Source organism: Rhinatrema bivittatum, chromosome 13 (assembly GCF_901001135.1).
Source record: "Rhinatrema bivittatum chromosome 13, aRhiBiv1.1, whole genome shotgun sequence".
Classification (NCBI taxonomy): domain Eukaryota; kingdom Metazoa; phylum Chordata; class Amphibia; order Gymnophiona; family Rhinatrematidae; genus Rhinatrema; species Rhinatrema bivittatum.
Genome location: NC_042627.1, coordinates 81,254,567 through 81,271,007, shown reverse-complemented (window position 1 = coordinate 81,271,007; position 16,441 = coordinate 81,254,567). Strand labels below are relative to the sequence as shown.

General features: G+C 41.1%; 1 protein-coding gene across 5 annotated transcripts in view; it reads right to left on the bottom strand.

Annotated features, from left to right (window-relative positions):
* The window catches only part of CORO2B (coronin 2B), a 99,430-nt gene that overhangs the window by 32,963 nt on the left and 50,026 nt on the right, over window positions 1-16,441 (bottom strand). For all 5 annotated transcript variants that reach the window (XM_029574404.1, XM_029574407.1, XM_029574408.1 and 2 more), the window contains 2 exons: window positions 11,908-12,024; window positions 1,990-2,139 (listed from right to left, as the gene is read on the bottom strand). In XM_029574404.1, coding sequence (XP_029430264.1) covers window positions 1,990-2,139; window positions 11,908-12,024 — 267 coding nt within the window. The remainder of the gene's footprint in view (window positions 1-1,989; window positions 2,140-11,907; window positions 12,025-16,441) is intronic.

The following is a 16,441-nucleotide window of genomic DNA, read 5'->3' as shown; positions in this document are numbered from 1 at the left end:
ATTATTTGGTCTTTGTGTCTGCTGTTCTGAAATATTTTATTGGTGTCTGGACGTTTTTTTACATGAGTTTTTAATTATTGGATATTCCACTCATCAGCTATTTTGAAAAAATTTGTTCTTTTTGTTAGTATGGTTTTATGGCTATTGATTTTATATTTCTTGATTTGTTTTGAGGCCTGGTGAAGTTTCTCTTTTTCCTATGTTACACTGCATACAGAGACCCTGGCTTGTTGCGGTTTCCAGTTCAGATTTTGTCTGCATGTTTCTGTTTTTGCTTTATGATCTCTCTGTTCTTTGTTAGGTGAGGGTCTGCACATGTGACTGAGGTGAGGTATTCTGCTGGCCTGTAGTTTCTGTGTAGGGCTCCTATACATTTGTAATAAGGTTACGGATAAAATTTCACTTGAAATTAGTTCTAGTTCAGCCACTTTTAACATCAAACACGAAGTCAGGAGTCTTGGTGCTATTTTAGATAATGAATTTCATTTAAAGGCATTTGTAAAGAATATAATTAAAGATGGTTTTTACAAATTGCAGATTTTAAGGAAACTGAAACCACTGTTGTACTATAATGATTTTCGAACCGTGCTTCAAGCTTTGCTACTGACAAAATTGGACTATTGCAATGCCCTCTTTTTGGGCTACCTATGGCCACCATTCGGCCACTGCAACTTTTGCAAAACGCGGCCGCACGTTTACTAACTAATTCAAAAAAAATTTGATCACATCACCCCAATCCAGATGAATTTACATTGGCTTCCCATTCATTTTCGAATCAAATATAAATGTCTGACATTGATACATAAAACTATTTATGGTAACAATAATGAATGGTTAAATGCAACACTCCATATCCATACATCTTCACGAAATCTTAGGTCCTTAGGTAAAGCACTTCTTTCAGTTCCATCGCCTAAGTCAGCACATCTCAATGCAGTCAGAGAGAGGGCCCTTTCCATAGCTGGACCAAAACTCTGGAATTCTCTCCCACTCGAACTGCGCTTAGAAGAGAATATCCAGTCTTTTAAGAAACAGCTAAAAACATGGCTGTTTATACAGGCTTTCAACAGTACAGTATGATTCCTTTTAGTGACTCCCCCTGTGACATGAAACATGTAGGATATCTATTTTAACCCTATTTTTCAGTTTGACTCTGAATGAATTTTATGTATTTTGTTATTTTAGAATGATTATGATATAATTTTACATGCTTTTACTACTTATAGGGTTATTTTATTTTAGCATTATTTTACTATTTTTATTTGTATTTATTGTTATTTTATTTCTATTGAATGAATTTAGGACTTGTCGTTAAAGACGTCCATTAAATTATGTAAACCGACATGAGGTGTACACAATATGTTTTGGTATATAAAAATGCCTAAATAAATAAATAAATAAATAAATAAATAAATAAAATATAGCAGCTTGGCTTGGTCCATTTTCCTAATAGGAGATGTATTGGTGTCTTAAGGCCTGGTGTAATATTTTCAGTGTTGCCTTTTCTTAGGTAAGGTGGTTACTGTTTCAGTGCTGGAAGTTGGTGCTATTCTGGTATGGGAGGTTTCCTATTTATGTAATTTCTGTTCAGACAGAGTACTTGTCTTTCCCTTGTGTTGTTCTTAACAAAAATAATACTGGGCCTTTATTTTTTTTATTTCTGCCGTGAATTGTGATGAGCAGTGTGTCACACATGTGAGCGTGGCCTGTCAGGTGCGTCACGATGGGGAAAAGGTTGAGAACCACTGCTGTAGAAGATCCACAATGTATACCCAGAATGGTTTTACAAAAAGTGAACAAACGTGTGAGTGTTTCTCTGAGGAGAGTTAATGTATAGTAACAGTTTAAAACCTGAACAGTGGTGTTACTATTCACAGGTTCCTAACTGGTGCTAACTGCACCATTTTCCTACATGTCGCCATGTGTACACTATAGGTGCCGTGTACGTGTAGGCTTGGGAGTGTTCTTTCATTCCTGGCGGTGACTCACCTTATAGTCATAACCAGCACTGAAGAGGATGTTATTGGTTGTTGGGTGCCACTCGATGAGCCCCACCCGGCGGCTGTGTCCATACAGCTCCAGGACGGCCTCTGTCATATGGCGCTTTAAGCCTCCTTCTGGGATTTCCCATATGCGCACCTGAAACACCACAGACACGTGACCTCCTAGACTCCCAAACCACAGACATATGAGCTCTGAGATCTTGGCAAGCTGCCATTATTTTCTTGTATTCTGGGTTAGGACCAAAGTCAGCATGGCTTTACTCAGGGCAAGTCTTGCCTCACAAATCTGCTTCACTTTTTTGAAGGAGTTAATAAACATGTGGATAAAGGTGAACCGGTAGATATAGTATACTTGGATTTTCAGAAGGCGTTTGACAAAGTTCCTCATGAGAGACTTCTAGGAAAAGTAAAAAGTCATGGGATAGGTGGCGATGTCCTTTCGTGGATTGCAAACTGGCTAAAAGACAGGAAACAGAGAGTAGGATTAAATGGGCAATTTTCTCAGTGGAAGGGAGTGGACAGTGGAGTGCCTTAGGGATCTGTATTGGGACCCTTACTGTTCAATATATTTATAAATGATCTGGAAAGAAATACGAGTGAGATAATCAAATTTGCAGATGACACAAAATTGTTCAGAGTAGTTAAATCCCAAGCAGATTGTGATACATTACAGGAGGACTTTGTGAGACTGGAAGATTGGGCATCCAAATGGCAGATGAAATTTAATGTGGATAAGTGCAAGGTGATGCATATAGGGAAAAATAACCCATGCTATAATTACACAATGTTAGGTTCCATATTAGGTGCTACAACCCAAGAAAGAGATCTAGGCGTCATAGTGGATAACACATTGAAATTGTCGGTACAGTGTGCTGCGGCAGTCAAAAAAGCAAACAGAATGTTAGGAATTATTAGAAAAGGGAATGGTGAATAAAACGGAAAATGTCATAATGCCTCTGTATCGCTCCATGGTGAGACCGCACCTTGACTACTGTGCACAATTCTGGTCGCCGCATCTCAAAAAAGATATAATTGCGATGGAGAAGGTACAGAGAAGGGCTACCATAATGATAAGGGGAATGGAACAGCTCCCCTATGAGGAAAGACTAAAGAGGTTAGGACTTTTCAGCTTGGAGAAGAGACGGCTGAGGGGGGATATGATAGAGGTGTTTAAAATCATGAGAGGTCTAGAACGGGTAGATGTAAATCGGTTATTTACTCTTTCGGATAGTAGAAAGACTAGGGGGCACTCCATGAAGTTAACATGGGGCACATTTAAAACTAATCGGAGAAAGTTCTTTTTTACTCAACGCACAATTAAACTCTGGAATTTGTTGCCAGAGGATGTGGTTAGTGCAGTTAGTGTAGCTGTGTTTAAAAAAGGATTGGATAAGTTCTTGGAGGAGAAGTCCATTACCTGCTATTAAGTTCACTTAGAGAATAGCCACTGCCATTAGCAATGGTTACATGGAATAGACTTAGTTTTTGGGTACTTGCCAGGTTCTTGTGGCCTGGATTGGCTTCTGTTGGAAACAGGATGCTGGGCTTGATGGACCCTTGGTCTGACCCAGTATGGCAGGTTCTTATGTTCTTAACTTGTTTGCTTGGGCCAGACCCCTGGTTTTAAAGCAGCAACTTTGGGGATAAGCATTTCTCTCTTATATACGCCCTCTGAGCCCCCACTTCTTGCCACTGTAAGACAGGACATGGGCCAAGAAGAATCTTCTGTCTGACCCAGTCTGGCAACTCTCAGAGTCTTAATCAGCCAGAAGCACAGCGCCTACTAATGGCCAAGCAGTATAAGCACAGCTTAAGAAAACAAACTTAACACAAAGCACTCCTACCAGAGCCCAAAACATTGCACTTTCCTTTCTGAAGGGACACAATCAAAGCAGCAGGAGGTACAGAGAATCTGTCTTGCTGTCTGGGATTAGACTCCCCTTGGAGTATGCATTCGCTGCCTTGAGCCTCCATGCGATTCAAAGAGAAAATGGAGAATTCACTCACTGGGACATGATGGGTTTGTTTCTTCTGTTACTGGGTGAGGGTCCCCATCACACACCCGTATCTCAGAACTGGGTTTGGTTTCAATTACAGAGACTTCCAAACGTAAAGACGGAAAAATCAACGTCAAATCTGAGACCCTTCCCAAAGTTTGTCAGCAAACCTCAAAGCAACATTTTAGGCAATTTTTGCCAGAAACGACCATTTCACATCTGCAGAATAGAAGTTATGGCTACATCTCCAGATATGAAGCTTCCGCTTAGCGCATCGTTCCTCCGGACAGATGACATGCAGGAGTCACCTCTGGTAACAGGATGCTGCCAGCAATTGTACAAGCACCAGGTGGCACAAGGTAAGGACAGCCTGGGAGGCAGGAAGGGGAAGTACAGCCAGTCCAGTGACTCAGTTGATAATTGCCTCTGGGTTGAGTCTTCGGCTCCTGGGGTTGGCCAGAGCTGGGAATGCTGTGGAGGTAGCAGTCACAGCTCCCTCCACTCCCAGGGTGGGGGTGGGCAGTACCAATCATTGCATAAAGTGACACAGAGTGACCAAATTCAAGTCCTCTTTTTGCAGGGCTCCAGACACAGCCCTGGTGCATGGTCCCGGTCCAGGATTGTCTCTACTATGACTGGGATATAAAATAGGGGGGAAATTCCCGGATGTCAGATCCCACCCTGGGTTTGACTGAGCTTGCATTACAAAGTAGCAGGAGGAATCTGCCGGGTGAAACATGGAAGAGGTAGGCACAAGTATCTCCAGAGGGGTTAGTTTTGTGCAGACCATGAATGACGAATGAACTCTCTCAGATTTACTGCACATGAAAAGTATCTCCCTAACACCTTTGGGGTTCCACATAAAACTGTATCTCTTCATTCAGGTCCATGGTCTCTCTGTCTCCTGCATGAACAGGTTCACCCTGGCCAGTAGTTGTACCAGGGATGTTTTCTTCATTTGAACATTTGGCATCATCTTCCCCTCCATTATTCGTCTGAATTTTCCTTTTTCCTTCCTTTCATACTCCAGTAGAGGTCACCTGTGCAGTAAGGTCACCACGTGAAGATACTCAGCAACAGAAACGTACTCTGTTCTCTCCCTATTGGAAAATGATCAGCAGTTATTAGTTACGGACCTCAGTGAACTCAGGTGAGGCAAGATGAGTCAGGAATGGGGAGGGAGGAGAGGCAGGGCAAATGTAGCCTGGGAGGAAGGGAAAGGACAGCAGAGGGTGCGTGGTGAGAGGAGCATAGGAGGAGATGGAGATGGTTGCCATGAAGTGTTCTTGATATTGATAATATGAGGAGGTCTGTGAGACATCCAAAAGAATCAGACACCACCAAGGTCCTCCCAGTCAGTATGGACTTGATGAGCCCATTCTGTATTAGATTACAGGATATAAAATACTTTTTAAATTTATTAGTCTTATTTTCAAAAAATAAAATGTGACTTACAATATAAAAACATAAAATAAAATCAGAAATATAAAATATACATCACAATTACAATAAACTAAAATAGCACCAGAACTGACAACCATCATCTAACATTATCTATCAGTCCAACAGTATTAAACTCCTAAAATAAATCATCAATTAAACACCTTTGTAAAAAAACAAGTCTTGCAAAGTTTATGGAAGGTCACGTTTCTCCCTCTAATCTCACCTTCCACAAATCAGGGCCAGCTGAAAAAAAAATCTGTTGCGTAACCACTAACTTTACCTGTGTCAGAGGAGAAACTACTAAAAGCACATCTTGCGAAGACTGTAAGATGATATTCTGTCCGCCATTCACAACTATATGACCCAGGGACACAATTTTAAAACTAATCCTGGCTACAAGAGGCAGCCAATAAAGCTGCTGTAAGGCAGGGGAAACATGATAAGCTGGAGCCTAGCTGCTTGCTTTCCACCTGAACCAAAAAGGAATTACCGAAAATGAGACCCTGGACCACCATTCTCAGGGCTTTCCTAGTCAAAAGGAGCAAAGATTGTGAAATTTGCTAAAAAGACTTCTTCACTAGATGATATACCTGACTCTGCATTATTAGGCCCAAATCTAAAAATTACCACAAGGAGACTAATTCCAATTTCAGTTCTAATGGGTGGCCATCCCAATACAGGAAGTCATCAACTTAAATCATCTGCTATCCTGGTCCCAAAATTGGTCCTAAATCCTGACTGGCAAACATTAAAGTTATCTTCCTCCAGCCGTTGTCCTAATTGTATCAGTACTGTCCATTTTATTAGCTCAGCTAAAAATTGAAGATTAGATATGGGTCTAAAATTTGCTACTTGTCCTGGGTTAGCATTAAGGTTTTTTCAAACTGAATAAATCAAAGCTTCTTTTAATCATAAGCAAGTTATAAGACTGGAACAAGATCTATCCCACAGTTCTTCACCAACCATAATATAATCACCCAATGAAGCAGTGGCACAATTTTAAAACTAAACCAGATGACCTAGAAGCGTGTACCTTGGCTTAGTATGCCATTCTGACTTGAAAGAAATTTATAATTTGAATTATAAACCAATGACCCAAGAAATAGGGAAGGATCTAGAAAGATGGGGCACCCTTACTATAAGCTGGATGGGATGCAGCCTGATCATGAGGAAGTCTGTTTGGAAGTTATTGTTTCTCTATGCTCCTTATTCAAGTTCCAGCTCTGTTTTATCAAAATCTGAATAAAATGGTGTACACGTTTGGAGAAACAGAAGGGCTACAGATGCTTATAGAGCAGGGTGGGCTTGCTTCTCCATGTTTTCTTGTATATTACAGAGCAATAGTACTGCAATCAGTGAAACAGCTGTGCAACTCAAGCAAGGTGGCTCTTAATGCAGGATATTTGAAAGATTCTGGGTGTTGGGTGTGGATTAGATTATATGAGTTAGAGTAGAAGTTCTTGCTATGATGAAGGCCATTCACTTCTTGGCAATGTTATATGCATATGGAAGACAGTGCAGAAAAAAGTGAAACATTTCCTTACTGTAAGAGCATTACCACCATTCTGCTCTTCAGAATTTGCTAAATAGTTTTAAATCTAGAGGGGCAGAGTGAACATATTACAATTGACAGGATACAATACATTTGCATCCCTACAGCAGCTGGAAGACAAACTAATGTAGAATACTATTTTATCACTATTTCCAACTTTAGTATTTCGTGGAGTGGGCAGAATACATGCAGCGCTTCATCTGAGAGATGGCCCTGTACAAGAATGCAGTTCTTAAGGGTACAAAAAGCATTGAGAGATGATGGCATGTGGGAACACCTCCACATGGGGTAGCTTTCGAACAACTGGTTACAAGAACATCTGGATTAGGGCCAGAGGAAAATGGTCATGGGCCAAATTCTAACTGTTACCTAACAAACAAAATACTAACATAAATACTCACATGTAATCCACAATAAAATACACTAATGCTCTCTCATTCCAGTCTTACAATATTTCAATCACATAAAACCATAACAATATTCTACGGCATACGTTACTGCTAACCAATACTCTTCATATTGATACAATAATGCTGACTACTTATGTACATCTTATAAATTGTAAACTTTTAATATATTCACTGGTTTTTAGAAACAATTTTATAAGACTCCCCTACAAAGTAGGATCTTCTTTGTTTCACCTATATTAGGCTTCTTCAGGGTTTTGGTTTTTTTTAAATTGACCTATTACAATGTTAACCTGTCACTATTCATTTAAACACCAGTACTCCAATCCACCATTCAATACACAAATGGAACAGCTCCCCTATGAGGAAAGACTAAAGAGGTTAGGGCTGTTCAGCTTGGAGAAGAGACGGCTGAGGGGGGATATGATAGAGATGTTTAAAATCATGAGAGGTCTAGAACAGGTAGATGTGAATCGGTTATTTACTCTTTCGGATAGTAGAAAGACTAGGGGGCACTCCATGAAGTTAGCATGGGGCACATTTAAAACTAATCGGAGAAAGTTCTTTTTCACTCAACGCACAATTAAACTCTGGAATTTGTTGCCAGAGGATGTGGTTAGTGCAGTTAGTGTAGCTGGGTTTAAAAAAGGATTGGATAAGTTCTTGGAGGAGAAGTCCATTACCTGCTATTAATCAAGTTGACTTAGAAAATAGCCACTGCTATTACTAGCAACGGTAACATGGAATAGACAGTTTTGGGATACTTGCCAGGTTCTTATGGCCTGGATTGGCCTCTGTTGGAAACAGGATGATGGGCTTGATGGACCCTTGGTCTGACCCAGTATGGCAGGTTCTTATGTTCTTAACATAATTGTGTATTGAATGGTGTGCTGGAGTACCGGTGTTAAATGAATAGTGACAGGTTAACATTGTAATAGCTCAATTTTTTAAAAAACCCTGAAGAAGCCTAATATAGGTGATCCTACTTTGTAGGGATGATCCTACTTTGTAGGGAGTCTTATAAAATTGTTTCTAAAAACCAGTGAATATATTAAAAGTTTACGATATATAAGATGCACATAAACAGTGAACAATGTATCAAGATGAACAGTATTGGTTAGCAGTAATATGTGTGCATTAGAATATTGTTATGGTTTTGGGTTTTTTAAATTTTTTATTTATTTGTTATAGATAACTTTAGATAGGAAACAACCACTTTAGATAGGAAACAACCAATCTAGAATGGGTTATTAACAACTTATGTAAAAGAAAAAATAAAGGCTAGGATAAACACTATATCCATCTATTACTAGGTAATCATTTTACCCTGTACAAAGAAATTTACAGAGATCCAAGGGTTACATAGAACACAATTTAAGCATAGGTAAAAGTAAAAAAGAAATTAAAGGGAGACAAAGAATATTATAAATTTACACCATAACACAGTTAGGTAGCACTGCCTTCCATTCTGAGGGAATCTAGAAAAAAACGCAATTGAGACAGTTAAAAAAAAAATATATCAGACATTATTCAATTTCAATACACATTTACAAGGGTATCTAATGGTAATCTGTGCTCCTAGCTGTCTAGCCTCCTGACACATTCCTACAAACTTCTTCCTACGTATCTGAGTAGTTCTAGTGATATCGGGATATACCCAAATTTTCTGACCCTAGTACATTTTATCTCTGTTACGAAGAAAAAGCCTCAATGTAGAGTCCCGATCAGCAGGAAAAACAAAGGTAACAAGTAAAGTTCCGCGGAAATCCACCCCCAATGTTTCCAATAAAACGGAGAGATCAGCACCCCCCAGATTCTGAAACTTGTGATTTTCTGTCTTCTCAGTAGATGAAAAATATATATTGGACAAAGGTGGAATTGTGTCAGATGGAAAATGCAATATGTCCATTAAATACTTTTTAATTTGATCTCGTGGAGATATTAATTTTACACGGGGAAAATTTAACACTCTCAGATTTAAGAATCTAAGAGCGTTTTCCATGTTCTCCATTTTCTTTGAAGCCACTAATTCTCCTTGAGCTAGATCACTCTAACTGAGAGACTCGTGAGTCTAAATCATTAATTCTAACAGCATGAGAGCTGAGTAATGGTTCCATACGTTGAATACTTTTTTGTGACTCAGTTATAACAGAAGTTAATGCTGAGATAGAAGTTTCCAGGGAAATCAAAGCACGCCACACTGATTCTAAGGTAATAGCCTGAGGTTTAAGCGTTTTCAAATTTAAAGCAGTGCTTACCGCACCTTCCCGGCAGACTTCTAAATCCTGGCAGGATAATCTGCCGGATCTTCTCTCCCATCGCAGATGGAAACTGGTGCACTCTGGCTTAGTTGTTTTTGCTCTTCTAAGTTAACCTGCCGCAACGCAGGCTGAGGCAACGGGCCTGGCGTGCTTTCAGGTACAAGCCCATGCCGAATGCTCCGGATCCTGCCTCAGCGGTCAGCTTCACATCCGGCAGTAGCTGTGGTGAAGCCTGGCCCAGAACCCGCACTAAGTCGTGGGATGGTGGAGAAGGAGTCATGGGAGCCCCGGGACTCAAAGATGTTTGCATGTCCTGCAGAGCCGGGGTGTGCTCCTCCCCGGAATCCGCTGCGGACCTCCCTCCCGGGGTTGATATATTCGATGGGGTAAAGAAGCCCTCTATGGTAGGTTGGGTCGGGGTGGATAAGGTAGGCTCTGAGGATTCCACCCGAATCCGTCCCTTCCTCTCAGTATGCGGCATCTGCGTTTTGAAGAAAATCCGCAAAGAGAAAGCCTCTGACTCCATCCTCCCTTCAAGACGCCATCTTGGATCAGAATATTGTTATGGTTTTATGAGATTGAAATATTGTAAGACTGGAATGAGAGAGCATTAGTGTATGAATGTGATGAATGGGGTATTTATATTGTGGAATACATGTCAGTATTTTATGTTAGGTATTATTTGGGTGGTGCATTTCTGTACATTATTGTATATGAAAAGCTGTGTATTGATATGTTTCTAGTAAGTTTTTAATTAAGTATTTGTTATATGGATATTGTAAAATTAACTTAAACATTTGTATAATTTAGTTACAGTTATGTGCGTGATTCCTTCAGTGTTGGTTATTGGAATCCACTATTTATACCTTCATGTAGTGTAGTACCAAATTCTAAGGGTTCATTTACCAAATGATGTAGAGAATCACAAGATAAGCATGTCCCTCACATCTGACCCCGGTCAAATTTAATGGTATGGGAGTTTGTTCAGATAGGAGGGACATTTCTTTCACACATGGTGGATAGGAGAGACATTTCTTTCACACATGGTGGATAGGAGGGACATTTCTTTCACACGTGGTGGATAGGAGGGGCATTTCTTTCACACGTGGTGGATAGGAGGGACATTTCTTTCACACGTGGTGGATAGGAGGGGCATTTCTTTCACACGTGGTGGATAGGAGGGACATTTCTTTCACACGTGGTGGATAGGAGGGACATTTCTTTCACACATGGTGGATAGGAGGGACATTTCTTTCACACGTGATGACACAAACGGAGCCTTCTGCTGGATCTCAGAATTCCATTCCTGGGTTATGTGAAGGACTGGAGTGGGCCCTGATCCATTAGAGAGAATGCACAACACAGGGGGACTGAAGTCTATGAGAGACTCTGAACTCATTCACAGAAAGGAAGAAAGACGCTGAGAAGAGTGAAGAAGATGAGTTACAGAGCGCCACAGGTGAAACTCAGCTCCCTAAGGTCTTAACAACATTTTAACCTGTGCACTCTGCTCTCTGGGATAGTCCACAGCTCTAGTTTTATGAGTTTAATGTTAGAAATGTTTTCAGAGAGTATGATTTGTGTTTATTGTGTCAGCAAATTTTGTAGCCAGTGTTTTATGTAACGATGCTCTCAGAGGATGTATCGCAGAGTTACACTGTTTTTATCTTGTGCTTGGAAAATCCGGATTAAAAAAAAGTTACAAAGCAAAAAAGGGATGGGGTGGGCTGAGGGTGGAGGATGAGAGGTGCATGGCATTGGCACAGAGTAAGGGGATTCTGAAGTCAGAAATGAAGCTTGGAGGTGCAGGACAAGAGAGAAAGGAACATAAGAACATAAGAAAATGCCATACTGGGTCAGACCAAGGGTCCATCAAGCCCAGCATCCTGTTTCCAACAGTGGCCAGTCCAGGCCATAAGAACCTGGCAAGTACCCAAAAACCAAGTCTATTCCATGTAACCATTGCTAATGGCAGTGGCTATTCTCTAAGTGAACTTAATAGCAGGTAATGGACTTCTCCTCCAAGAACTTATTCAATCCTTTTTTAAACACAGCTATACTAACTGCACGGACTAACTGCAGGACAGCAGCAAGCCACTGTGAGAAGTGGAAGTCACAGGCAGAGTAAGAAAAAGCGCCATCCAGTCAGGCCAGCAATCCGGCTTCACCTTGCCTCAATGCATGCTGAGTGGCCTCTCCTGACCATGTCCTGCACAGCTAGCCCGAAGTGCTGGTGCCACTCACCGAGGTGTCCTCAGAACAGGAGGCAATGATGTTCTCCAGGAATGGGCTCCATTTGATGTCCAGAACATTGCCTTGGTGGCCACAGACTTTTGGGTAGTTGGGTTCAATACGTCCAGTCTGTCAAGAAACAGAAATAGAAAAATGTTAATAATCTGTCTGATGTAACCTTCAGGTGCTAGGCTAAGCTTAAAAAAAAGAAAAAAGTCAACTACATAGAGGGCTGACCCCTCCCCGTCCTCCTGCCTGCTGAAAGGAATAGTACTTAGCTACCTCTGCCTCCTCGACTCAGCCTCGCCACAAAGGCTGAACCACCAGGGGCTGGCCAGGGCCCTGCTGGCAGGAGAGGAGGCAGCCATTACTGGGAGCCCACGGCACAGCCAGGTAGGCACCACACCAGCCAATTTGCTAGACGTTTCCCTTGTGCAGAGCCCCTCCAAAGCATGGGGGGGTCACCTCCTCCATTGCATAACTGTTATAACTGGCAGAGTACATGAGGCATTTCCAAGCTGAACTAATTAGCAACTCTAAACACTTAATAGAACAGTATCCATGTGACAGGGCCGCTCTGGCCTGTCCTACGTTCTCAGAATCCCTTAAGAACATAAGAACATAAGAAAATGCCATACTGGGTCAGACCAAGGGTCCATCAAGCCCAGCATCCTGTTTCCAACAGTGGCCAGTCCAGGCCATAAGAACCTGGCAAGTACCCAAAAACTAAGTCTATTCCATGTTACCATTGCTAATGGCAGTGGCTATTCTCTAAGTGAACTTAATAGCAGTTAATGGACTTCTCCTCCAAGAACTTATCCAAACCTTTTTTAAACACAGCTACACTAACTGCACTAACCACATCTTCTCTGTAAAACACACCAACATTTTCTTAGTCACAGATTTTATGTTTATCTTTAATTGCCTTTTAGTATAACAGAGACGCTGCTTATCAATCAACAGCCAGAGTCAGCCGGTCAGTGTTCACCTTTATGGTTCTTGCTATCCATTTCCCACAGGCCTTCCTTCACAGCACAAACCAAACTAACATTTTACAATCTGGGAGTTCTGGGTTTCACTCAGATCTGCTCCTGCAAAAGCCAAATCTAACCTAAGTCCAGTCCAACTTGAACTAGAGACATGGAGTACCTGTGTTACTCCCTCTACCTGCCATCTGCAGGAGGATTGTAGTTCTGGGTTTCCAACCATGTTGGGAAAGCAGCATAGAAGGATGGTTAAATAAATAAATAAATATTGCACCAATCCAATACCTCACAGTTCAATTAAATCACTTAATTTCTTTTGTATAGCAGATTATAGAAGGCATTCACATAATTTATTTATTTATTTATTTAAAGTTTCTTTTATACCGATGACCGTTTACACATCGCATCGGTTTACAGTTAAAAAGGAACAAATGGGCAGAACCCTTACATATAACATTGAAAAAACAGGTTAACTTTTGGGCGGGGCCCTTACATGTAACTGAGAACAAGGTGGTTAAAAGTGGGATAGGGTATAGAGCTGACTATGCCGCGAGCGTCCGTGATATCAATAAATAGATACAGCAAAATCAGCAAAATCACAACTATTTACAAAAGCTAATTACATAAGTAGCCGAGTCAAAGTACAAAATCGATGGGCATGAGACGTATTCCGAGAAATAGATTCCTAGTCATGTAGCAAATTCTTAGTTACTCAATTTTTAGTTAAACAGTGGGGGTTTATGTAATGGCAGGTGATGTGTGGTAAGCTTGCTGGAAGAGCCATGTTTTCAGTTTTTTCTTGAAAGTGGGTGTGTATGTTTCCAGGCGTATATCGGGAGGCAGGGAGTTCCATATGGAGGGGCCAGCGAGAGAGAAAGCTCTGCTTATGGTAGATGATAATTTGAAAGATTTGATGGGTTGGGCACGTAGGGTTCCTTGGAGGGCTGTACGTGTGGGTCTATTCGAGGTACGGGGGAGGAGTGGGGGGTTAATCCAATTGAATCCAATTGAATCCAATTGAATCCAATCCAATAGATTAACAAGGTAAATGAATTACAAACAAAGAGAAAAAATGATATTAAATACTTTTTAATCAATCTAACAAACACTTCAACAATTTTTACAATATGCTTACAAAATGTGTATTATGTGATCGCATGCCTGCTCTAATATACAATCACATTTAAGATATCTATTGTCACTGGATCATATGAGATCTAAAATCGCAATAAAATCATCCAACATTCATACCCATTCATTCCAACTTTGACCACAGATCATCCCTAAAACGTTTATACAATTTGTATAACAATATACTAAAATGTAATGAGAACATACAATATGGTAATGCAAAAATGTTTTTTTATATCATCCATATTATCTACTCATCATGTTTTCACGTATTATCAATAGATGGAAGCTTCTTTGGAGATACTCATGGCTTATAAAAGTCTTCACAATTTTTGAATCTTATTCCTTCTATTCCCTTTAGAATCTTATTCCTTCTATTCCCTACAAAGAATTCTTTGTTTCACCCTTAAAGTCAAGAGCTTCCTCAGAGGAAATCTCTTAACACCATCAAGCACATCGTGCCAATATCCAATCATATAGCATCACCCATACAATTTCTCTAAATGAATCTCTTTACACTGTATCGCAGCACATGATCCAAGTCCAGCAACACGAGACATCTTCACTAAAACGCCATTATCTCTGTGAAATGAAGAATTCTTTGTAGGGAATAGAAGGAGTAAGATTTCTCACAATCCTCTTGTGATTTAAAAACTTTGACTAATTTTGTATCAATGGCAAATTTGATCATCTCACTTGGTAGAAACAAGTTGGCAGAAAAACATCAAATGGCCATCTAGTCTGCCCATCCGCCCAACTAATTTAGCTTTCCAATTCCCATCACTCCCTCAGATATCCCCTGTATTTATCCCAGGCTTTCTTGAATTCATCTCCAGCACCTCCACTGAAGGTTGCTCCGTGCATCCAGTACTTTCTCTGAAAAGAAATATTTTGTAACATTACTCCTGAGTTTACCCCCTTTTTCCTTCATCTCATGACCCTTTGTTCTAGAGTCTCCTTTTTGTTGAACGAGGCTCACCTCCTGTGCATGGAAATCTTTGAGATATTTAAATGTCTCTATCATATCTCCCCTATCTCACTTTCCCTCTAGGGTGTACATGTTTAGATCTTTAAGTCTATCCCCATATGCTTTACAACGAAAACCACAGACCATGTTAGTAGACTCCCTCTGGAGCGACTCCATCCTGTTTATATCCTTTTGAAGGTGCGGTCTCCAGAACTGTACTCAGTATTCCAAGTGAGGTCTCACCAGGGACCTTTGAGATATTTGAATGTCTCTGTCATACCTCCCTTATCCTGCCTTTTCTTTAGGGTATACATGTTTAGATCTTTAAGTCTATCCCCATATGTTTTAGAATGAAGGCCATTGACCATTTGAGTAGCTATCTTCTGGACCGATCTCTGCTCCAACGTAACCCAATTTATTTACAAACTTTTTATGCCATCCCATCCCATGTTCTAAGTGGCTAACAAGTAAACATATTAAGAACACAATATCTTTCAAAATGGAGTTTTCCAGCCAAAGAAGTTCTAACACCTCCAGCCCTGCCCCCTTATTTTCTGGGAACTTTGTGGACAAAGTGTGGATAATTTTGAAGGAGAAGATTTATGTGAGAATCATCTAGGGGTCATGCACCAGGGCAACAGTTTTTGATGCTTCCAGCATCAAAAACTGAAGGACATGTTATGGATGTGGCCCCTTAGGCCAAGGGGGAGTTGGTGCAACCTGCAGGGAGGAACCCTGAGGGTCCTCACCGTCAGCAAGCGAAGCCAGCTGAAGCAGAGGCCCAACTGGAGCTTCGCTAATACCATCCTACATTCCCCTTAGGTTGAGCCCTTGGATGCCAGGACCAGCCTCTGTAGAGGGCCTTTGTAGAGGTGAAGATCTGTCGCAATGAAGTTGATGCAGGCCAGCACGGAGAAGGACAAGCAGTGATCAGGGCAGGCATCAGTCAGGGTCAGGTTCAGGCTGTGGTCAGAGACAGGCAGCGTTCTCACAGTGTCGTGGTTCAGGCAGTGGTCAGAGGCAGACAGAAGACAAGCAGTATCGAGGTCCAATCCGAGGTCAAGCCAGAAGTCCAATTCAAGTCAAAGCCAGAAATCTGGTCAGAGGTCAAAACCAGAAGTCCAGTACAAGGAACGAAGAGGAGGAGGGACCACAAGAGCAAGATGAGACGCTGAATACAGATAAAAGAAAGACTGACCATGAAGACAAGAACTCAGGAGACAAACCAGACTCCCAAGGAACCAGGAACAACACACAGCGGAAACTAGGAAGTGAGGAGCAGGAAGCAAGAACTAGGAATGCGGAGGCAAAGCACTTCTCCATATGGAGTCGACCTATTGTTGAGGGACTGGAAGGGTGTCTGGAGAACCTTTAAATATGGCTTGGACAATGACATTGTCAGGAGGTGCCCTCTAGGCATTCCCACCACTGGCCCTTTAAATAGCATGAAGGCGGGCATGTG